Genomic DNA, 25,109 nt, shown 5'->3' with positions numbered 1-25,109 from the left:
GCTTCTTCCATCTTCACTACATGCAGGTTGAAGGTACCTGCATGTGGCTAGCACTCCACAGCACAACACTACACCAGACTGACTAAAAGAAGAAAAAAAACACATCCCAATCATCCATCTTGCAAACAAATATATGAAACATGGTCACATGACTTACAAAAGATACATTTCCAGACATGACCCAGACATTAACCCATTCAGTGCTGCAGCTCGGCAATGCACTTCATATTCATCCACATATAACACACTGACAATACACATAAGCACAAGACTACATAGATCAATCAGAACCTTCCAGAAACTTCCATACATGAACTTCTGTACACTACAGCTGTGTAGTTTGTTATCTAGTAAATAATTGGAGCCTTTTTAGAAAGCTAAAAACTCATTCATAATATAAAAAAATGCCGGGGTACCCGGGGTGCGACGGGGGAGCGTTATTTTCAACTCCATTTTAAAAAATGATTACATGCTTTAACCCCTTCCCGCTCCAGGACGTATATTTACGTCCTGGAGCATCAGGGTATGTATGCAGAGAGGTCGCAGGGCGACCTCTCTGCACACAGCGCGGGCATCAGCTGTTTAGTACAGCTGACGCCCGTTCGGCCGATCGCGGCTATTAACCCTTTAAATGCGGCTGTCAATTCTGACAGCCGCATTTAAAGCCCCCGAACGCTGTTCGGGGGTCCCGTACAGTGGGATCGGGGGAGGAGTGCAGGTGTCATGGCTGCCGGGAGCCTTCTGAAAGGCCCCAGGGCTGCCTTGAAAGACTGCCTATCAAGTCATCCCTGTGGGGTGGCTTGATAGGCTGCCTGTCAGAATGCAGTATGACGTAATGCTATAGTAGTACAGTAAGAAGAAAAACTATACCAGTTTGGTATCGTAGTAATCGTACTTCCTCCTTAGAATAAAGCTATCATGTCGCTTTTATTGCAGTTTGTGCGCCGTAGAAACAAGATGCACTGAAAGATGGAGGAATGTCGTTTTTTTTTTCATTTTACTCCACTTAGAATTTTTTTAAAGTTTTTCAGTACATTATATGGTACATTAAACAGCACCACTGAAAAATACAACTCGTCCCGCAAAAAACAAGCCCTCATACAGCGACGTACATGGATAAATGAAGGAGTTACGAATTTTTTAAGGGGGGTAGGAAAAAACAAAAATGGAAAAAAAAAAGGGCTGCGTCATGAAGGGGTTAAAATTCTGGTAAAATGATATTTTCATCAAAAAAGGTCAAATCGTGATGATCTAAAGCCGCTTGAAGAAATCTTTGCATAAACAAAAGGAAAATCACTAAGCAGCTAGTGGGTACCCGGGTGCGGACATAAGGGTAATGACATATTTAGAGATTTTTTTGGATCAATTTGTTGTTGCTTACCTTGATGGCATTCTTATATTTTGTGACAGCTTGGAGGAACATCGCAGGCATCTCCTGCTAGTCTTGGAACGTCTTCAAAGAAATCATCTTTATATCAAACTGGAAATATGTCAGTTTGAACAAACAGTGATCCAATTCATTGGATATATCAATGAAAGCTGTGGCTGATTGACCCACCACAAGAAACCTAAAAGACATTTCAATACTTTATAGGATTTGCAAATTTCTACCGGAGATTCATTAGACTTCTCAAAAATCATCTTCACTCACAAAGAAATCCAAAACATATTCAGTACTGGAGTACCTTGACGCCACCGGAAGCTAGGAGTTTGACTGGAGGAAAATTCCTGTCACGCCCCTAGTTCCCAATTGGCAGATTTGTCAACAGTCCTAGCAGCAGCTTCGGCCTTCATTTTTGACTGGCCTGGAGGGTTAGGGTTCATGTTAGTCTTACATTATATGCAAGCCTAACAGGAAAAGTAACCCTAACCCTCCAGGCCAGGCAAAAATGAAGGCCGACTCTGCTGATAGGACCTGTGGCTCTCTTGCCGCCGGGTCTCCTCCTGCCGCCGGGTCTACTTCAGCCGCCACTGCCGACAGATCTCCTCCTGGCGCCGCCACTCCCTCTCCTCCTGCCGCTGCTGCTGCCGGGTCTCCTCAAACCGCCGGGTCTCCTCCTGGTGCTGCCGCTCCTTCTCCTCTTACTGCCGCCGCTGGGTGTCATCCTGCCGCCGGAGGAGGCTCTTCTCATGCCACCGCCACTGCCTCTGCTCCTGCCACAGGCCCAGCATTTCCTCATGCCACTCAGAAGCTGGGGGCGTTACTGTATGTCGAAGTAGTGTATTATGTCACCACCCCTTTGAAAATATAAAAGCCCTGTTCACTTTGCATCAGTACTGATTCATCCAAACTCGAAGTTACCCTTTGTTGTGGGATTGGACGTGGTTTCAGTGCTGCCGAAAACGCGGCACAACTTGGTACAGCGCTTTTACCATTTTGTCACAAAGACTCTTGAACTATTGCTTTGTTCATCCTAGTGGCCTAATTGTAAGAAAAATGTGAAAAAATATATTGCCTCCTGTGTAATGTGTGCATGAAACAAGACACCACGATCTTCTCCATTAGGACTTCTTCAACCACTCCCAATCCCATCCACGCCTTGGGGATCAATATCAATGGATTTTATTGTGGGTCTCCCCTGCTCGAAAGAAATGACTACCATCCTTGTTGTGGTGGACTGACTCACAAAAATGGCCCATTCCATTCCCACCAAAGAGATTCCCACTGATGAACAAACTGCGGAATTGATGATCGAGGACATATTTAGACTACTCTGTATTCCTGATAATGTAGTTTCTGATAGAGGGGTGCAGTTTACCTCAAGATTTTGGAAAAGCTTCTGCACTGCCTTAGGTATTACTATCAATTTGTCTTCCGCCTGATTGGGTGGACCATTAGTCAATAGCAGAATTCTTTTTATAATAACTCAAAGCATAGTTCTACAGTCCCTTTTTTGCCAACTCTGGTCTTCATCCGGTATTCATTCCCGGTCTTCCAGTGAATACTACCACTCCCACGGTTGCTCATAGGCTGGCTATGTTGCAAGGAACCCAGAGAAAGCTAAGGGAAATGCTGCATGAAGCCCAGGAATGTTATAAGGAGGCAGCAGACACCGCAAAGCTCCCTTTACCTTCCAGGTCGGTGAGCAGGTTTGGCTATCCACCAAAAATCTGAGGATGCATTTACCCTCTCCCAAATTGGGCCAAACGTTTTTTGGGCCTTTTCTGGTTGCTGAAAAGGTTGGTCAGGTCGCCTTCCGCTTGGAACTCCCTAGCAGGCTGAAGATACATCCCATATTTCACATAGCGCTGTTGAAGCCATTCGTTGATAACATCTTCCTGGGAAAAAAACAGCCACCTCCTCCACCGGTGAGGGTCCAAGGGGAGGAGGAGTATGTAGTAGAGAAGATCCTGGATTCGAGAATGCACGGAAGTTGACTGCAATATCTAGTGCAGTGGAAAGGGTATGGGCCAGAAAAAAATTATTCGGAGCCGGACCAGAATGTGCATGCTCCGAGGCTCATGGGGAAGTTGCATAGAAGATGTCTGGAGGCCAACTAGAAGGAGAGGGCTACTATCAGGGCTTGAACCCAGGAGCTCCTGTGCTCTCAGCGGTAGCTCTCCCTACTTAGCTATCCAGTCGGCAGTGGCAGCTCCCCTGCTGGATGTAGTCATTTTCCTGTTCCCAGTCCGGTTCCCTGTTTTGGCTCTGTGCTGTTTGCTGTTTGGACATACTATAAGAGCCTTCCCTCTCACTACGCTACCCGCTTGCTCTTTTGTACCACAACCAATACCTCCTGTTACCAACCTCTGGCTTTTCTCTGACTGTGCTACCTGCTTGCTGCTTTATACCGCAGCTGATAACACCTGTTACCGACCCCTGGCCTTCGTCTGACTATGCTATCCGTCTGCTAGGGTTACAATACAAGAGGCTCCAACCTAGAACTAGACCGTTACAGAAGATGTGATAAGGACAGGCATGGAGGCTCTAGTACCCTGGCGGGCTGCCTCAAGCTTGGATGCAAGATGTGATATGGGCAGGCATGGAGGCTCTAGTACCCTGTTGTACCGCCTCCAGAATGGATACAGGATGGGATATAGGAAGGCATGGAGGCTCCCCTGTTGTAATGCTTCTAGCTTAGATGCACGATGTGATACTGACAGGCATAGAGGCTCTAGTTCCCTGCTGAGCTGCCTCTAACTTGAATACAAGATGTGATACATGCGGGCATGGAGGCTCTAGTACCCTGCTGGGCCGCCTCTAACTTGAATACAAGATGTGATACAGGAGGGCATGGAGGCATACAGGTTTTATAAATTTGCTGTAACTGAGCCTCTAGATCATACAAACTAGTAGGCTTTGCAAGTTGGTGTTCTATATGGTCCCATACATGTTCTATTGGCTATAAATCTGCTGACCGGGCAGCCACTGAAGTGTGACAATGTTGTGGGGGCTCCTGTGACCCCCTTGTGTGTGCCGCCGAGCATTATCCTACTGGAAGCCTCCATAAGAGGAACACATGTGGCCGCAGGATGTCCTGAACATATAGCTGAGCTGTCATTGTCCTTCGTACAACTACTAGGGGGAAACGACTGTCATATGCGATGGCCCCCTGACCATCACACCAGCAGGGGGCAGTGTGCCGCTCCACAGCAAAGTCAGGATTAAGGCCCTCATCCCAAGGTCTACAGACATAAACACGACAGTCGTCAGCGCCCAAACTAAACCTGGATTCATCACTTAAGACAACCCGGTTCCCCTCTGCAGCGTCCAGTTTCATTGTTCACAACATCACTGCAAACACAGGGAAACGGTGGGGATCAGAGGCCGTACATGTAATAAGGGCAGTGAGACCAAATGTCCTTCAGACACAGAATGTTTACTGATGGCGCCCCCTGTCTCTGGATGGCAGAAAAATAACAGTTGGAGCTACTGGTGCTTGTGGGACGATCAGACGCTCCTCTCTACTGGTGGTCTGTAGGGGGCGTCCTGAGCCTGATTACCTTGTCTGCCCCCACCACTGGTCACAACACCTCCTAACAGTCTGGTCAGACGCTCCTCTCTACTGGTGGTCTGTCGGGAGCGTCCTGAGCTTGATCACCTTGTGTGCCCTCACACATCCACTGGTCCCAACACCTCCTAACAGTCTGGTCAGACGCTCCTCTAATGGTGGTCTGTAGGGGGTGTCCTGAGCTTGGTCAACGTGTGTTCCCCCACCCACTGGTCCCAACACCTCCTAACAGTCTGGTCAGATGCTCCTCTCTATTGGTGGTCTGTAGGGGGTCCTGAGCCTGGTTACCTTGTGTGCCCCCAACCACTGCTCCCAACACCTCCTAACAGTCTAGTCAGATGCCCCTCTCTACTGGTGATCTGTAGGGGGCGTCCTGAGCCCGGTCACCTTGTGTGCCCTCACACATCCACTGGTCCCAACACCTCCTAACAGTCTGGTCAGATGCTCCTCTCTACTGGTGATCTGTAGGGGGCGTCCTGAGCCTGGTCACCTTGTGTGCCCTCACACATCCACTGGTCCTAACACCCCCTAATAGTCCGGTCAGGACTGACGGTGGGGGACAATTCATTGATATGACCATCCAGCTTCTCACATCCCAATAATGCGCCCCCCTCTGGTAACGAGGTGAAATCTCTTTTCTGTGTCGTAGAGACGTCTAGTGGCCAACAAGCTCTACAAAAGCAGAAGAAAAGGTCACTGCACACAAGGAGCCTCCAAGAGCTTCTTATAGGCCAAGGGGGGAACCACTTGTAGGACCTCCGGTGATAAGACCGTCCATCTAATCACCACAACTCGCAGGACGAAGTTTGTAGTAAAATGACAAATTCTCCATCTCAGTATCTGGCACCACCATTACCCCCAGACAACATGCCCGCTACCTTGGGGTCACACTGGACTGTGACCTCCCCTCTACCCCCCACATCCAATCTCTGGCCCGAACATGCCACATGTACGCAACTCAGGAATATTGCTAAATCTGTCTGTTTCCCACCAGGGGGTGAAGGATGGGGGGGGGTGAATTTCAGCACCCAGTTGTGTTGTTCCTTGAGGGATAAGCTGATGCCATAGTTGTCCATCTGCGGTTTATCTCCCTACACTCACGTGTATGAGACAGCCAGAGGTTTAATTTTGTGGTGATGGTCCCTTTAAGGCTTCTGATCCTTGGTTACAGTAACTATGGTGTGGGCGTGGCCAGAGAAGCAGGAAGTGCTGAGGAGCAGGAAGCGATGGAGCCGAGGAGAGTAAATGCCAGCCGCAGCTCTGACTCTGACTGGCAAGGTGAAGGGGGCTCTGCCAGTAGGGGTACTACAAGTCCCAGCATTACTTGTTCAACATAGACTGTTATATGACTACAAGTCCCAGCATTCCCTGCCAGACAGACTGTTATATGACTACAAGTCCCAGCATTCCCTGCCAGACAAAGACTGTTATGACTACAAGTCCCAGCATTCCTTGCCTTCTCTGTTGTGACTACAAGTCCCAGCATTGCATCTGTTCTAGGCGTCAGTAGTACTACAAGTCCCAGCGGCTACTAACTATTCCCCTACAGACCCCCAGAGCAATGCTGCTGATCTCCTCTTGTAGAACTATAACTCCCATCATCTCCTCCTAGAGACCAGGCTGCTGTAAAACTACAAGGCAGGGAAAGCCGGTGTGTAATGTGGGAAGAGGTTCTGCAGCAGCAGCAGTTATATGACCTTGTATGTGTCCTGTGTTACAGAGGAGGCGGATGATGACGCAGCGGCGCCCCCCGACCGCGCCGGTGAGAGACGCTCTCATTGGAGGAACCTGTCTGCTTTCTGGTATGTTTGACAAGCTGAGGGCGCAGTAGAAGAGCAGAACTGTGATTGCAGCTCCGCAGCATCAGATGTGATTGTATTACTCTTCTAGGCTCCTGGGTCTGTGTAATAACTTCGCCTACGTGGTGATGCTGAGCGCTGCGCACGACATCCTGAAGACGGAGACCAACCAGACGGCCGCTGTGAGTGATCCTTTAACCCCTTAGTCACCAAGCCTGTTTGTGCCTAAATGACCAGGCCAAATTTTGGAAATCTGCCATGTGTCACTTTAACGTAGAATAACTCCGTAAAGGTTTTGCATATCCAAGTGATTCTGACATTGTTTTCTCACCACATGTTGTACTTCATTTAGGTGGTGAAAATAGACCAATAGAATTTCTGTATATTTATTAAAAGCACCAAAATTGGGAAAATTTTGAAAAAATTGTTGGTTTTTCACATTTTTTAACGGCAATATCTCAAATATGTGCAAACATACAGTGTACATTTTTGATGAGATATATATTTCCATCCGTTTACTTTATTCTGGAAGCACATTGGAAAAACTTTCATTTTTTTTAACCATTTAGGAGACAAGTTTAACATTAATGATTTTGAGGAACACTTTGTTTTCCTACACCAAGCCAAGATTATAAAGGCTCATGAGTGTCAGAATGATAGATACCCCATTTAAAAAACTACACCCCTAATGTATTCACTGAGGGGTGTCATGAGTATTTTGACCCCACAGATTCTTTTCAGAAGTTATTGCAACTTAGAGGAGAAAAAATGAAATTTCATATTTTTGCAAATACGTCATTTTAAAGACATGATTGTTTTCTGTAGTTCAAATGAAAATGAGGAATTACACATCAAAATGGATCCCCCTGTTTGTCTCGTGTTCAGAGACATACCCATTGTGGCCCTAATCTTATGTTCTTATACACAACGGGGCCCAAACCGAAATAAGCATTACACTGCAACTGTCCTTAAACTTTTATGTGATTGCCATTATCCATTGGATAACGGCGATCACATGACCGGAGATCGCTCACTACGGCCCTCGCTTACTGCTCCAGGCTCTCTCCGCTATCTTTAGTAGCCAGCAGCACAAAGATTTTACATTTCCCAGGCCCTTCCCAGCTTCTGCGCTTGTGTCCACCATTTTGGCGACGGGCGCATGCACCGAAACTGGGGAAGGCCCGCGGATAAGGATCCCGTCAGGGGACATCGCCAGAGGCCTTAGGTAAGTGATTTCACTTATCGGATCCGTGATGGAAGGGGAAACGTTTACGTAAATCACTTGATCACTTGACCCAGGACCGCGTACTGCGACCCTCCGTGAAATCTCCAGGCTCTCGACTACATTTGGTACCCAGGAGTGCGGAGATTTTAAATTACCCCCGCAATTCGTGGCTTTTGTGCATGCATCCATTATTTTGGCGACGGGCATGTGCACAGAAGCTGGGGTAAAGTCCGCGGATAAATCCCGGGGGCATCAGGCACCTAATTGCATCTCCCCTCGCGGATATGATTTGTGAGAGAAGAGGAAACAATTTTTTTTTAAACACTTTTTTTTTAGTTTTACATGATCACTGTTATCCATTGGATAGCAGCGGTCATGTGACCGGGAACTGCATACCACTGCTTCCGGTGACAACCCACTGCTCTCCGCTATTCATACTAGCCGGGAGCAGGGAGCTTTACATTTTCTGGGCCTCCCCGCCTTTTGCGCATTCGCATGACGTAATGACGTCTGGCGCACATGCGCAGACACCGGCGCCAGGTCCTGGAGGACCAGAACTTTGCGGGACATCGCGTAGCATGGGGGTGAGTACTCTCAGCTTCCCGGAGTTGAAACTTTAGCTTTTTTAAAACTTTCTTTTTACTTTAATGCGGTCGCTGGTGGATACCGGCGATCGTGTGGCGGGGGAGGGGGCTCCCTGCAGCCCCCAATGACAGCTCCATGTTGTCAGCATGGAGCTGTCACGTCCACAGCCCGCAGGGCTTTAATCCCCAGAGGAAGCGTGTTTTTACAGGCCTGAGGATTAAAGCCCAGCAAACCAGGACGTAAAAAGTCTATGGGGTGGTCGCTAGGGGGTTAACCAATTCATAATTGCCCAGTGACCGTCTGGGCAGTCCTTATCTTCATCCTAAAGGGTTTTTTTTCCAGGCAGCACCCTCTGTCAGAGTTGGGGTACACCAGTGTTGGGGCAGAAGCCGCTGCTCTGACCCCTGTATAGTGGCCGGGGCTTGTAACTGCAGGCTGGGGTCTCATACAAATCAACTGTGCCTGCAACAGGGGAATTCAGGAGGTATTTAATGACAGCTGATCACAGTGCTGGACCAGTCGGCACGGTCCCCGAGCGTGTGATCGCTGTGCCCTACCCTGCATCTCCGAGCTCTATCGCCGACTCCGCTGGCTCCCAGCTGCGCTCATTGGAGCTTTACCCGGAGACCCACAAGGTCACTCAGTGTGATCCCTGTCACCGCAGTCACCGTAAGGTCTGTTCCTAAGTAAAAAATGTATAAGACCACGTTCCCACGGCCGATCACGAGATTTGTGCGTTGCGAGACAAACAAACCTCGCATGCATATGAACCCCATTCTTTGCACTGGCGTCATACCCATGAGCGATTTATTCCCGCGTGGCACGGCACAATCTCTCTTCTGCGCTGGACTCCAGGCTGCAGTGATACATTGTAACAAACCCATCCTCTACAGAAGCAGGGCTAGGCAGATGTATAGCCTGTTTTGGGCGGCGGCTGGTCACACAAGGTATGGGGGCGCTCTGTACATAATGTCTGGACCCCGTTAGCAGTGTGTGACCTGTGACCTGCCCTGACGGTGGACTGGGGGGAGTTGGGGGTGGCCTGCTGCACCCCCACATACTGCGAGGTCGGTAGTTTCCTAAATCTCTTTTCCTTTCAGCTCAACGTGACGAACGCCAGCCGATACGACTGCAATGAGATCTCCACCGCGGTAGGTACCCCGCCTCCACTTACTTAAAGCCGGTTTCAGACGAGCGTATGGTAATACATCCGCAATACTGACCCAATAGCAACAAATAGAAATACGGAGACAAAAACAGAAAAAATATCTCATGCCGCGCCTAAAGAAAAACGTGAAAAATACGGCCATGTGATTAGATACATATTTACATTAGCTCCGTATTGTGGTCCGCAAAACACAGACCAAATATGGAGCTAAAGGCCTCAGGCCTCCCTCACACGGGCGTTCTTGTACAGCGTTTAGCGCTGCCTTTTCAATGGGGCTGATCACACAAGCGTCAAAATGCAGCATCTTCAACGCTGCGCTTTGACAGCGATGCATGTTCTATCTTTGGCCGTTTTGAGCCGTGTGTCGCCCATTGAAATGAATGGGCAGCGGTTTCAGCGCTGCTGAAAACCTGGCATAACTTGGTGCCATGTTTTCAGCAGCGCTAAACACAAGCCCTAGCTACGCTACCTGAAAAAAAAAACCAATACTCACCTTGCTGGTGCTGTCAGGGTCCCCACCGCTGCTCTCCGAACCTCCAGGCAGCCTGCCGGGAACTTGTCATGGTCGACAAAGCATCTATTGCTAGTGACAGGGATTGAAATCCCGCCTCCAGCAAGAGATTGCTCTGATTGGCTGAGCCAGCTGACTGTCAGCTGCCTCTGTCAATCAGAGCTGGCACTCGATGCACCAATCACATCCATTCAATGAATGGCTGTGATTGGTGCATCTAGTACTGGCTGTGATTGGCAGAGCCAGCTGACACTCAGCTGGCTCAGCCAATCAGAGCAATCTCTTGCTGAAGGCGGGATTTCAATCCCTGTCATTAGCAGTAGATGCTTTGTCGTCTTGGTAACTGCCCGGCAGCATCCTTGGCTGCGTTTTTCGCTGTACTGAAAACGCAGAAAAAAATGTTGTCAAAAAATGCATGACCACGCTGCTGAAATCGAAGTAAGTTCTGCGTTTCTGCAAACGCCTGTGTGAGGGAGGCCTAAAAGGGAAACTCCACCATCACTGCCTCTGGATCTCCAGAGACCACAGACCTGATCACTCACTGTACCAGTGGGGATGTAGTTGACGTGACTGCCGCCATGATTCTTCTGGGTATAACCTCTCTCTGTGTTGCAGGCCGTCCTCCTGGCTGATATACTGCCCACTCTCATTATAAAGTTTACGGCTCCGTTGTACATCCACCAGATCCCATACAAGTAAGGGTTAATCTGACTGCAATATCCATCGCTATAGATATCGGGGGTTATCAGAATAATGGAAGCACCTAGGATAGATAACGCAGTAATCACACACGTGACACTCCCATCTGTTAGTGCGGCGTCTATACAAGTCAACAGTAAAGCAGCAGACGTTCATCTGCATACGGTGCAATGACCCAGACCTAGGAGGTATTAAGCACCAAGGCGAAAATAAGATGGTAGTCACGGTGGCTCTACTGCTCCTCTTGGCAGATGACAAAAATCGGTGGTCTGTTGGGCGGAGCTAAACCAGTGGTAGAAACTGTAAACGTAATAATGAAAATAAAATAAAACAGGCAGCTGTTGTAGTCTTCTACCCGCGGAGTCGGGTAGGGTAGGATGTTAATTTGTTGTGCCACCAGTCCATAGGGACCCATTCTGTACCAAAAAAAAATACAAAAAGTAGAGAACTAAACCATAATGGGCGTAGTGGTCCTGGCACTTCTGTAGTGTTGAGTGGTACTCAGTGCAGTGGTTATAGGTGGTGGGAAGCACTTCAGGAAGACGACTTTAGAGGCAAAACATTTCCAAGCTTTATTTGGAAAATTCTTTCTCCCCACAGCAGTTACGCCATTTCCATTACGTTGGCACTATTCAGATCACAGACTCTACGTGCATCATTCACTATGGATTCAGTTAGCTGACTTGATTGCTTTACTTCTCCTTTGCCCTCTCCCTCTCTCCTCTGCTAACTCTCCAGAATAAACGTGGCTTATTAGTACTCACTCTTGATGTTTCCTTCCCACCGCACTGACTGTTGTATATATTCCATATGGAAGACTTTGTGAAGATGTTTTCCTCGTAACTCCCCAGTCTCTATTCCTGGCTGTCTTCTCTCAGCTATCTTTAGTACTAGGCTGGCTAACCACACCCACTCTCTGTTTTTTATACTCTCCCCGCTAACCAATCCTGAGCTAAGGGAACTCTCTCTACCCAATCCCAGGCTAGCTAGGGGTGACTGACAAGGGTTAGAGCAGGTTAAGTTATATTCTGCACAGTCGTACAGTGCTAGGTAGTAGGAACACCAACAGTTAACCCATTATTGACCATTTAAAGTCATACACACACCATTTAACATAACTGCACACATTTATAAATATATACACATACAATTGCACTAAATGGTAATAGTAATGCTATGGGACTTTCACTTTGGGATACTACAACGGTGTTTTGTGTTGTGGCTGTACGAGTATGACCTTACAGACTTTCAGAGTGGGTAGATGATTGGTGTTGTCTAGATGGAGCAGGTCCGGTATCAAAAGCCCTGTCTCTTCTGTGTTCTCCCTGCCAGTCTCCCATGCAGTCTCTTCTGTGTTCTCCCTGCCAGTCTCCCATGCAGTCTCTTCTGTGTTCTCCCTGCCAGTCTCCCATGCAGTCTCTTCTGTGTTCTCCCTGTCAGTCTCCCATGCAGTCTCTTCTGTGTTCTCCCTGCCAGTCTTCCATGCAGTCTCTTCTGTGTTCTCCTTGACAGTCTCTTCTGTGTTCTCCGGTCACCTACTTTCTCTTCTCCTGCTCAGTTACAGGGTGTCTCTGTGCATCGTCACGGCTGCCGCCAGCTTCTTCATTGTGTCCTTCTCAGGACATGTTACAGTCAGTCTGCTGGGTGAGTTCATTACTTGTAGAGGATTGCAAAGGTTAAGTGATGGCTGTGTGAATATCTATCTATATATATATATATATATACATACATACCGTATATACTATCCCGAGTACATTTTAAGTAAGAGAAGATGATATCAGAACATACACATAAATATTTTTGATTAAAGCTATGTTAATGTATTAACTTAAACAGTAGAAGCAGTTTTTGGTGCCCCTAGCAGCCAATCACAGAGCAGCTTTTGTTTGTTATACTGCTGAGGTTAAATAAAAGCGGTGCTGTGATCAATCGTACGGTTGGTGTGTGAGGCTCAACAAACAGACATTGACAAATATATAGCAGATGTAATCAACTAAATAACAAATCTCTTCATGACCTCGTATCGCAGGTGTGGTATTCGCCAGCATCTCATCGGGTCTAGGAGAAATCACTTTCCTCAGCCTCACTGCTTTCTTTTACAGGTAACATAAAGTGAATTTGGTACAATAGTTATATGCTTAGCCACAGGGGGCAGTATTATAGTAGTTATATTCTTGTACATAGAGGGCAGTATTATAGTAGTTATATTCTTGTACATAGGGGGCAGTATTATAGTAGTTATATTCTTGTACATAGGGACAGTATGATAGTAGTTATATTCTTGTACATGGGTGGCAGTATTATAGTAGTTATATTCTTGTACATAGGGGTCAGTATTATAGTAGTTATATTCTTGTACATGGGTGGCAGTATTATAGTAGTGATAGTCTTGTACATAGGGTACAGTATTATAGTAGTTATATTCTTGTACATAGAGGGCAGTATTATAGTAGTTTTATTCTTGTACATAGGAGGCAGTATTATAGTAGTTATATTCTTGTACATAGGGAGCAGTATTATAGTAGTAATATTCTTGTACATAGGGGGCAGTATTATAGTAGTTATATTCTCGTACATAGGGGGCAGTATTATAGTACTTATATTCTTGTACATAGGAGCAGTATTATAGTAGTTATATTCTTGTACATGGGGAGCAGTATTATAGTAGTTATATTCTTGTACATAGGGGGCAGTATTATAGTAGTTATATTCTTGTACATAGGGGGCAGTATTATAGTAGTTATATTCTTGTACATAGAGGGCAGTATTATAGTAGTTATATTCTTGTACATAGGGACAGTATGATAGTAGTTATATTCTTGTACATAGAGGGCAGTATTATAGTAGTTATATTCTTGTACATAGGGGTCAGTATTATAGTAGTTATATTATTGTACATAGGGGCAGTATTATAGTAGTTATATTCTTGTACATAGGGGGGCAGTATTATAGTAGTTATATTCTTGTACATAGGGGGGCAGTATTATAGTAGTTATATTCTTGTACATAGGGGGCAGTATTATAGTAGTTATATTCTTGTACATAGGGGGCAGTATTATAGTAGTTATATTCTTGTACATAGGAGCAGTATTATAGTAGTTATATTCTTGTACATAGGGGGCAGTATTATAGTAGTTATATTCTTGTACATAGGAGGCAGTATTATAGTAGTTATACTCTTGTACATAGGGGGCAGTATTATAGTGTTATATTCTTGTACATAGGGGGCAGTATTATAGTAGTTATATTCTTGTACATAGGGGGCAGTATTATAGTAGTAATATAATTGTACATAGGGGTCAGTATTATAGTAGTTATATTCTTGTACATAGGAGCAGTATTATAGTAATTATATTCTTGTACATAGGGGGCAGTATTATAGTAGTTATATTCTTGTACATAGGGGGCAGTATTATAGTAGTTATATACTTGTACATAGGGGGCAGTATTATAGTAGTTGTATTCTTGTACATAGGGGGCAGTATTATAGTAGTTCTATTCTTGTACATAGGGAGCAGTATTATAGTAGTTATATTCTTGTACATAGGAGGCAGTATTATAGTAGTTATATTCTTGTACATAGGGGGCAATATTATAGTAGTTATATTCTTGTACATAGGAGGCAGTATTATAGTAGTTATATTCTTGTACGTAGGAGGCAGTATTATAGTAGTTATATTCTTCTACATAGGGGGCAGTATTATTGTAGTTATATTCTTGTACATAGGGGCCAGTATTATAGTAGTTATATTCTTGTACATAGGAGGCAGTATTATAATAGTTATATTCTTGTACATAGGGGGCAGTATTATAGTAGTTATATTCTTGTACATAGGGGGCAGTATTATAGTAGTTATATTCTTGTACATAGGGGGCAGTATTATAGTAGTTATATTCTTGTACATAGGAGGCAGTATTATAGTAGTTATATTCTTGTACATAGGGGGCAGTATTATAGTAGTTATATTCTTGTACATAGGGGGCAGTATTATAGTAGTTATATTCTTGTACATAGGGGCAGTATTATAGTAGTTATATTCTTGTACATAGGAGGCAGTATTATAGTAGTTATATTCTTGTACATAGGGGGCAGTATTATAGTAGTTATATTCTTGTACATAGGGGGCAGTACTATAGTAGTAATATAATTGTACATAGGGGGGAGTATTATAGTAGTTATATTCTTGTACATAGGGGCAGTATTATAGTACTTATATTCTTGTACATAGGGGACAGTACTATAGTAGTAATATAATTGTACATAGGGGGAGTATTATAGTAGTTATATTCTTGTACATAGGGGTCAGTATTATAGTAGTTATATTCTTGTACATGGGTGGCAGTATTATAGTAGTGATAGTCTTGTACATAGGGTACAGTATTATAGTAGTTATATTCTTGTATATAGGAGCAGTATTATAGTAGTTATATTCTTGTACATAGGAGGCAGTATAATAGTAGTTATATTCTTATACATAGGGGGTAGTATTATAGTAGTTATATTCTTGTACATAGGAGCAGTATTATAGTAGTTATATTCTTGTACATAGGAGCAGTATTATAGTAGTTATATTCTTGTACATGGGGGCAGTATTATAGTAGTTATATTCTTGTACATAGGAGGCAGTATTATAGTAGTTATATTCTTATACATAGGGGGCAGTATTATAGTAGTTATATTCCTGTACATAGGGGGTAGTATTATAGTAGTTATATTCTTGTACATAGGGGGTAGTATTATAGTAGTTATATTCTTGTACATAGGGGGCAGTATTATAGTAGTTATATTCTTGTACATAGGGAGCAGTATTATAGTAGTTATATTCCTGTACATAGGGGGCAGTATTATAGTAGTTATATTCCTGTTCATAGGGGGGCAGTATAATAGTAGTTATATTCTTGTACATAGGGGGCAGGACTATAGTAGTAATATAATTGTTCATAGGGGGCAGTATTACAGTAGTTATTTTCTTGTACATAGGGGGCGGTATTATAGTAGTTATATTCTTGTACATAGGGACAGTATTATAGTAGTTATATTTTTGTATATAGGGGCAGTATTATAGTAGTTATATTCTTGTATATAGGGGGCAGTATTATAGTAGTTATATTCTTGTACATAGGGAGCAGTATTATAGTAGTTATATTCTTGTATATAGGGGGCAGTATTATAGTAGTTATATTCTTGTACATAGGGGGCAGTATTATAGTAGTTATATTCTTGTACATAGGAGGCGGTATTATAGTAGTTATATTCTTGTACATAGGGGGCGGTATTATAGTAGTTATATTCTTGTACATAGGGGGCAGTATTATAGTAGTTATATTCTTGTACATAGGGGGCAGTACTATAGTAGTAATATAATTGTACATAGGGGGAGTATTATAGTAGTTATATTCTTGTACATAGGGGCAGTATTATAGTACTTATATTCTTGTACATAGGGGGCAGTATTTTAGTAGTTATATTCTTGTACATGGGGGGCAGTATTATAGTAGTTATAATGTTCTACCTGGGGGGCAGTATTTTATAGTATTCTATTACCATTATTTCTCCTATCTTTTTTCCCCTTCTGATACGTCGTCTCCAGTGATGTGGTCTCATACTGGTCTTCTGGTACTGGCGGTGCAGGTATCCTTGGTGCTCTTTCTTATCTTGGTCTCACAGAGGCTGGACTGTCTCCCCGGAACTCCCTTCTTGTCATGCTCATTATCCCGGCTCTGCTATTTATAAGGCAAGTTGCAAGGAGAGATGATAATGCATAAGAGTGAGATGATATATATGTGGCGGGTTTATAGTAATACAACACACATGCTGTCTACACTGCAATGAAAGTGCATCCATGTGTCACTACACTGTAATTAGCAACTGACTCAAATTACTCATGAAGGGGCATAATGGTTAGTATGCTGAATTCCAGGTCTGTTGAAAATGTCTTTTTTTCTTTCTTTCCTGTCCGACAGTTATTTTGTTCTACTGCTCCCCCCATCCTCTCTCCCACGATGGAAGTTTCCCACAAGTTATAGTTTAGTGGACACATCAGACCAGCGACCGCTACTAGATGAACCTTCATCTCAAAAGTCAGGTAATAGGGCAGGGTATGTTTTGGGACAGGAGCGGTACGAGGGCGGACCACACAAACTCACTATGCCTCTTCTATCCAATTCTTGCAGCGACGAGCTCTCATCGGTCGGTGGCTGATAAATGGAGCATAATTAAGGTGAAGGAAAATATATGAAACTAGACTTATTCCCAGTGCTAAACTTGGGGGCGCTGTGGCAGTGGGGTGACTTGTTTGGTTTATTCTGATGTGTATACAGGCGATAGTACAAAATTACGTTTTTGGGAATGGAACGATTCACCTTTTTTCCCATGTATCAGACCCCTATACATGGAATATATGCACTGTGTACACTGCTATATATTGCCGTCACATCACCTTCATTCTTGTTTTATACAGTCTCTCTTGAAGTACATGATCCCTTTGTCCATTGTTTACTTTGCTGAATACTTCATAAATCAGGGCCTGGTAAGTGGAGAAGTCGGACCGGGATAGACTATTGCGAGCAGGTAGGTGCACCTGGTCTTTTGTAACTCCCTCTCTCTTTCTGTTCCTCACAGTATGAGTTGATGTATTTTCCGAACATCAAGATGAGCCACTCGGCACAATACCGATGGTAAGTAACAAATGATGGCCATTAAGAAGTATATGGAGTCATGTGGTGTGCAATGGATATTTGGGAGAAAGGGTTAAGTATTCATTCTATTGACTACTATTATATAAGGGGTTCTTGGCAGTAAGACTCCTTTATTCTCATTAAACACTGAACCTCCCTCTACTTAAGTTTTGATTTTCATTTCTAAAAAGATGGAACCGTAATGGGGTGAAACTTGGGGCCTGTTCCAATTCTCTCTGTGCAAATAGTCGGACACTTCATTGGTGCTATATGGTGAACTCTCCCAAGATCAGCAGCTCTGTAGAGTAATGATAAAGCCCAGAACATTGCTGACCCCTGGAAATATGTAGAATCAGGCCAAGAGTTAAACGTGAGCCCATCGCGGTACCTGCCTTTTATAGTTAATGGAAATGTGAGTGAAAGCATGGTGAGGGGGAAGTTTAGTGCTAAGACTGCCTTTCCTGACCTCAGAACAACCGCCTGTCCTGCTCCTATGACAGGAGATATGCTGACTCCCATCCTCCTCTATCTCAGGTACCAGATGCTCTATCAGGCTGGTGTGTTTGTGTCTCGATCTTCAGTCCGGTGCTTCAAGATCAGACACATCTGGGTCCTTGCTTGTCTTCAGGTAACTTGTCTGCCTCTTAGAGAAGATTACTAGGGGGTCTTGGTGTCTATATTAACACTGCTGATTTGTGTTCTTAGTGTGGACTTGCCACCTTTCTTCTCGTGGGGGTGGCATATTTCTTCCTTCCGAGTCTGACACTGCCAGGCATCTTCCTGATTATCGTGTTTGAGGGTTTGCTTGGAGGCGCTGCGTATGTCAACACTTTTAACAACATCGCCATTGAGGTAATGGTGGCCCTGGGCAGGACGATGTAAGATTTCTGCGGCTGTGCAAGTGTGCATGTTTAAATCCACTTCTGTCACTCACAGAGTAAACCGGAAGACCAGGAATTCGCCATGTCCGTCGCCTGCGTGTCGGACACCCTGGGGATATCGCTGTCTGGAGCCATCGCCATACCTGTCCACAACTACTTTTGCTGCCTGTCATGATGCCGTCCTCCTGCGCTGCCCGGGAGACCCTTCTACTAGTCCTAGAGCAGCATGAATGTAAGAGCTGGGCTACAGCCTGGAAGATCACACGATGCCAAGACCGGGTTAGGAGTCGGTCTGCAGCGTTGCCAATGCACGGTACAACTCCTGAAGCCCTGCTTGTCGGATGTCATTCATCAGGGTCGGGATGCGGCACAGTGCAACTTCTTTGTCATGTGACATTCTCTGTTTTTTATGAAGGCAAAAAATTCTCTTATTTCTGAAATTACTGGTTGTGGAATTGTCTGAATGACTCGCAACCGAAGAAATCTACTACTGAAGACACTACGGATCGATTTATAGGCAGTGGCGGATCTATTTATAGGCAGTGGCGGATCTATTTATAGGCAATGGCGGATCTATTTATAGGCAGTGGCGGATCTATTTATAGGCAATGGCGGATCTATTTATAGGCAATGGCGGATCTATTTATAGGCAGTGGCGGATCTATTTATAGGCAGTGGCGGATCTATTTATATCTCTGGAGCAGTTTCTAAAGAACGAGACTTTTAGTAATATTGATTGTAAATTTCTATCTGAATGGAGAAGGTTGTCCCTAAGGCCGGCTTCACACGGGTGTATTTGCTCACACAATACGCAGAGAATATCCATTGACTTTAATGGGTTCGTTCACATGTCCATATTTTACGCATTCATTTTGGTTGTGCAAAAAAAAAATATAGAGCATGTTCAAATTTTCTGTGTATTTGTGCACCAACGGTACCCATGGAAGTCAATGGGGGGTCCACAAATGTGCGCTCAATGTGCTAGGAGATGCGTGAAACACTGCAAAATTCCGCTGTACAAAGAACACATCTGGAATAGAGATGAGCGAGCATACTTGCTAAGGACAATTACTCGATCGAGCATTGCCCGCTCAGAAGAAAAGGTTCTGCTGCCGGCGGGGAGGAACGGAGGGGAGATCTCTCTTTTCCTCTCTCCCCCCCCACTACCCCCTGCTCACTACCGCAACTCACCTGTCACCCGCGCCGGCAGCTGACCCTTTTCTTCCGAGCGGGCAGGTACTCGCTAAGGACAATGCTCTATCGAGTAATTGTCCTTAGCGAGTATGCTCACTCATCTCTAATGTGGAACCCAGTAGCCATTCCTATCGCTGCATCTTTGTTTGCCACACAAAAATAAACGTGCCTTGTGGGTGCAAAAGTACGGATGTGTATGCAAAAAAGCATCGCAGCGCTCAGGCACGTGCAAGTACGCATGCGCCCGTGTGAAGCTGTCTGAAGGGTTTGCGGATCTCTTTGCGACCGCCGTTCCCCCGGGATACGGATTTCTCTGGAAATATATTTTACATGCATGTTCTCTAAATTTTGGATAAAAGGAAACTCTTAGTAGATCAGGCCGAACACATTTTTTCTGCCCCTATGCCCTACGAGGATCAGCCCAATTTCAGCTTTCTGCTCAGCCCTCTAATGAGCATATAGGAGAGCTTGAGATCGAGGTGATCCATCCAAACCGGAGGAACAGGATCCGCAGGACGATGATATTGTCATGGGTTTCCACATGAATGACATACTATAAAGGAAGCGATCTAAGGTATTTACACAGCTGATATCGCACTTTATATCCTTAACGCTCCATGACGTTCAGTTGCATCATGGAGGTTCGGGGGGATCACAGGCGCCATACAAGGCAGGTGTCGGCTGTCTGACATCTGACGCTCTCTCTCAACAGCCACGATCAGTGCTCACGGTGAGCGCCGCTGTTAACCCTTTAAATGCCTGACTCGCATTTAAATGCTCCGATCAAAATTTGGGGTCCTGAACCGCACCCCCGTGATGAGATTTTGCTGTACTATTCAGTTGCCATGGGCCTTCTGAAGGCCCCCAGGGCTGCCATTGCAGATAGCTTGATAGTCTGCCTGTCAGATCACAGTATGGTAAAACTATGGTATTACTTCATACTGCAAGAGTGACGAAATGATCATAAGTTCAAGTCCCCCATGGGGATTAAAAAAATAATGTAAAAACGAGGAAAAAAGTAATTATTTAAACAATAAAAGGTTTTCCCATATTCTTAATAAAAAAAATGTAAAAATATATTTGGTATCGCCACGTACGTAAAATTCCAATCTATCAAAGTAATATATTATTTATCCCGCACGGCGAACGTCGTCAGAAAAAAAAGGGATGGCGGCAGAAATTTTTTTTCCCCCAAAGACATTTTATTTTTTAGAAGTAGTACAGCACAAAGACTATATAACTTTAGTATCGCCGTAATCATACTGACCCTTAGACTAAAGGTAGCAGGTCATTTTGCCGCAAATAGGAACCCCTCCCACCCCTTCATAGTAGAATTGCGGCGTTATTTTCCATTTCACTCCACTTAGAATCTTTTAAAAGTTTTTCAGTACATTATATGGTACATTAAATAGGACCATGGAAAAACGCAGCCCACAAAAAAAACAACAAGCCCTCATACAGCGAGGTTGATGGGTAAATAAAAGTGTTGAAAGAGGGGAGGAAAAAACAAAAATGGAGGGAACCTGTTTTTATCCTCCACTAGACCAATATTAAACCCCAGTGAATTATCAAGTACACTAAATGCATCACCCCCCCCTGATATAATCCACCTATCACTACTTTCTACTTCCCATTCACAATACCCATCCAACAATGAGCATCAATGTACCATTTTGCCTTATTAATTGGCGCATGAGTTTAAAGGGATTGTCTAAGTTATGGAAACCCTTGTTGGGGTCCACATGCTTTGAAATAAAGAATCAGCAGCTACATGCCGATCCTGTTCGTCCTCCACCGCTGGTCCGGTCTCCGTTGTGACGTCACTTTTACATGATGAGCCTGTCTCCAAACAAGATGCAGCAGCCAATGACAGCGCTCGGTGATCACGGCTGAGCACCGTCATTGGCTGCTGCAGCAGGTTTACAGGATGTCACAGCAGACACTGGAACCGGCGGCGAGGAACGGATGGGGAGCAGTGAATGACTGCTGATATTTTTTTATTTTAATGCATGGGGGTTTCCCTAACTCAGGCAGCCCCTTTACTGAAAGCATTTAGGTATTTTATAAGAGGTGTAGGGACCGCTCTTTGCTCCACAAGATGGATGTTAGACATTTTGATGATTCTGGGGAGATAAGCCGCACAGTTTTTTTTTACTTAACGGGGTATTTGCTTTAATGGGGTAAACATGTGATTTCTGAATGTTAAAAAAGTAACAAAGACATCTTCTTGTCTCTGGAAATGTTAACACACACTGCTCAGTATGGCTTCTCTTGTATGCTGGGTGTAATCCTCACTATCCGCTCTTAGGTATTACGAGTGCATGACCCGCACGCAGAATTCACCGTATCTACATGCTTGTGTGAGCCCAGCCTTATTCTGCATACACTGAATGGCCACTTATTAGGGACCCCCATCTAGTCGTGTGTCAGACCTCCTTTGGCCTTCAGCACCGCTGCAATTCTGCATGGCATGAATATCGGCCCCTGTGGACAAGATGGCTTCCTTCTTGTATTTGCTGCAAATTGGATGAAGGGTTCAGCGATTCATGCTGCTTGCCCCAAATTCTGACTCCCATCAGCACGGAGCAACAGAAATCTGGATCCATCTGCCCAGGAGATGTTTTTCCGCCGCTCAGTGATACACGTTTTGCGCTCTTCTGCCCGCTGGAGTCTCACCTTCTCTGTTCCTCTCGGACACAATGGCGCTGGAACTGGCCGTCTGTTGTTATATCCATCGGTGCGGAGGAACGGCGAGTTGTGTTTTCGGATGCGTTAGTTGGAGCACCAGCGTTGTATTCAGCTGCGATTTTCTAGACTGTGCACCACCAGCTAGTCAAATGATTCTTGACTTTCTCCTCTGACCCCTTTCGATGACAAGTTGTTTCCATCCACAGGATCTCTTTTTAGTGGCAGTGGCATCCTGGCGCGGGTAGTCTCGCACCGATGACCGGGCCTCCTTGGAGGTTGCCTAGATCGCCGTGGATTCACACTGAAACTGATCTGTGGAAAACTTGTCACGTGATTTTATGCTTCACTCCGGGGTCACGGGGCGAACGTCCATACAGGGGGCGCCAGTCAGAAAAGAGTTGGGGTCGCTAATAAAGAAAGTATTCAGACCATGTGAACACCGTACCACCTCTCTGTACACATGGACAATATACAGTACTGTAAGGTCAACAAGGGCCTCGTATGGAATAAACACTGAGAACGACCCAAAGAAAACAGGGGGACTATTTTCTTTTTAACTTTTATTGACTCCTCGTAAATCGGCCCCATTGGAGGGATGAGGCTGTGTCTGTCTGGGACTGTAATACTCTGCGGAACAATCCCTTGGTACAAAGTTTGCTGTAATAAAGTGACGTCCGGTAGATGGATGTGGATCTGCCCTCCCACACACCGGTTTGGCTTAGGGCTATGAGAAGGCAGCACCTGGGGAACCCCCGGTTTTCACCCTTCTCCCCTCCAAGTGGGATGTGATCTTTGCTGTGGGGTCCCCAAGCCATTACTTGCACAGGTTGTCCCGGTAGTGTGGTTGCTGATGCTGCAGAGGGCCAAGGAACGAGACCTGATGATGTGAATAGCTGCGTATCCGAAAGACTAGTATAGTCAGGGCTGGCGGCAGAGGTGTAATAACGAGGTCCGGGCCGGCAGCGGGCAATAACGAAGTCCGGTAAGGAGAGAGAGAATTTTCAGAACTGAAACCCACAACTAACTTTGTCACAAAGCTTGGATACAAGATGTGATACGGGCGGGCATGGAGGCTCTAGTACCGTGTTGTACCACCTCTAGCTTGGATACAAGATGTGATACGGGCAGGCATGGAGGCTCTAGTACCCTGTTGTACCGCCTCTAGCTTGGATACAAGATGTGATATAGGTGGGCATGGGGGCTCTAGTACCCTGTTTGTACCGCCGATAGCTTGGAAACAAGATGTGATACGGGCGGGCATGGAGGCTCTAGTACCCTGTTGTACTGCCGCTAGCTTGGATACAAGATGTGATACGGGCAGGCATGGAGGCTCTAGTACCCTGTTGTACCGCCGCTAGCTTGGATACAAGATGTGATACGGGCGGGCATGGAGGCTCTAGTACCCTGTTGTACTGCCGCTAGCTTGGATACAAGATGTGATATGGGTGGGCATGGAGGCTCTAGTACCCTGTTGTACCGCCTCTAGCTTGGATAAAAGATGTGATATGGGCGGGCATGGAGGTATACAGGTATATATGATATCCTGCAGCATATCGCTCCACATCTGCTGTAACTGAGCCTCTACTGGTAGATCGTACAAAATCGTAGGCTGTGGAAGTTGGCATCCCAGATGGTCTCATACATGTTGTATTGGTGATAAATCTGGTGACCGGGCAGCCACAGAGGTGTGACAATGTTGTGGGGGCTCCTGTGACACCCTTGTGTGTGCGGCCGAGCATTATCCTACTGGAAGCCTCCATAAGAGGAACACACGTGGCTGCAGGATGTCCTGAACATATCGCTGAGCTGTCATTGTCCCTCCTACCTGTACTAGGGGACCGACTATTGTATGTAATGGCCCCCTAGACCATCACACCAGCAGGGGGCAGTGTGCTACTCCACAGCAAAGGCAGGATTGAGGCGCTCACCCCGAGGTCTACAGACCTGAATACAGCCGTCGTCAGCGCCCAGACTAAACCTGGATTCATCGCTGAAGACAAGCTGGTTCCTCCATAACGTCCAGTTTCAATGTTCATGACACACTGCAAACGGAGGCAACGGTGGGGGTCAGAGGCCATACATGTAATGGGGGCGAAGGTGGGGGTCAGAGGCCGTACATGTAATGGGGGCGAAGGTGGGGGTCAGAGGCCGTACATGTAATGGGGGCGACGGTAGGGGTCAGAGGCCGTACATGTAATGGGGGCGAAGGTGGGGGTCAGAGGCCGTACATGTAATGGGGGCGACGGTGGGGGTCAGAGGCCGTACATGTAATGGGGGCGACGGTGGGGGTCAGGGGCCGTACATGTAATGGGGGCGAAGGTGGGGGTCAGAGGCCGTACATATAATAATAATAATAATAATCTTTATTTGTATAGCGCCAACTTATTCCGCAGCGCTTTCAGGCATGGATAAATGCATGTAAATGGGGGCGACGGTAGGGGTCAGAGGCCGTACATGTAATGGGGGCGAAGGTGGGGGTCAGAGGCCGTACATGTAATGGGGGCGACGGTGGGGGTCAGAGGCCGTACATGTAATGGGGGCGACGGTGGGGGTCAGGGGCCGTACATGTAATGGGGGCGACGGTGGGTGTCAGAGGCCGGACATGTAATGGGGGCGACGGTGGGTGTCAGAGGCCGTACATGTAATGGGGGCGACAATGGGGGTCAGAGGCCGTACATGTAATGGGGGCGACAATGGGGGTCAGAGGCCGTACATGTAATGGGGGCGAC

At 45.7% G+C, this 25,109-nt stretch overlaps 1 protein-coding gene across 3 annotated transcripts in view; it reads left to right on the top strand.

Annotated features, from left to right (window-relative positions):
* CLN3 (CLN3 lysosomal/endosomal transmembrane protein, battenin) overlaps positions 1–20,069 on the top strand; it is a 42,830-nt gene extending 22,761 nt beyond the window's left edge. The window contains exons 1-15 of one of the 3 annotated variants that reach the window (XM_066576837.1): positions 6,149–6,230; positions 6,673–6,754; positions 6,843–6,933; positions 9,662–9,712; positions 10,856–10,935; positions 12,498–12,583; positions 12,969–13,041; positions 16,531–16,674; positions 16,904–17,025; positions 17,114–17,160; positions 17,401–17,469; positions 17,562–17,617; positions 18,152–18,245; positions 18,323–18,469; positions 18,554–20,069. In XM_066576837.1, coding sequence (XP_066432934.1) covers positions 6,179–6,230; positions 6,673–6,754; positions 6,843–6,933; positions 9,662–9,712; positions 10,856–10,935; positions 12,498–12,583; positions 12,969–13,041; positions 16,531–16,674; positions 16,904–17,025; positions 17,114–17,160; positions 17,401–17,469; positions 17,562–17,617; positions 18,152–18,245; positions 18,323–18,469; positions 18,554–18,673 — 1,314 coding nt within the window. In that variant the 5' untranslated portion in view covers positions 6,149–6,178 and the 3' untranslated portion in view covers positions 18,674–20,069. Of the gene's footprint in view, positions 1–6,148; positions 6,255–6,672; positions 6,755–6,842; positions 6,934–9,661; positions 9,713–10,855; positions 10,936–12,497; positions 12,584–12,968; positions 13,042–16,530; positions 16,675–16,903; positions 17,026–17,113; positions 17,161–17,400; positions 17,470–17,561; positions 17,618–18,151; positions 18,246–18,322; positions 18,470–18,553 lie in introns of those variants that run through there. The other 2 variants (XM_066576836.1, XM_066576838.1) reach the window with 2 other exon arrangements.
* The last annotated feature ends 5,040 nt before the right edge of the window (positions 20,070–25,109 follow it).

This window comes from Eleutherodactylus coqui, chromosome 8 (genome assembly GCF_035609145.1).
Source record: "Eleutherodactylus coqui strain aEleCoq1 chromosome 8, aEleCoq1.hap1, whole genome shotgun sequence".
Lineage (NCBI taxonomy): Eukaryota > Metazoa > Chordata > Amphibia > Anura > Eleutherodactylidae > Eleutherodactylus > Eleutherodactylus coqui.
The sequence above is the reverse complement of the archived record's forward strand: the minus strand, read 5'-3'. Positions and strand labels throughout refer to the sequence as shown.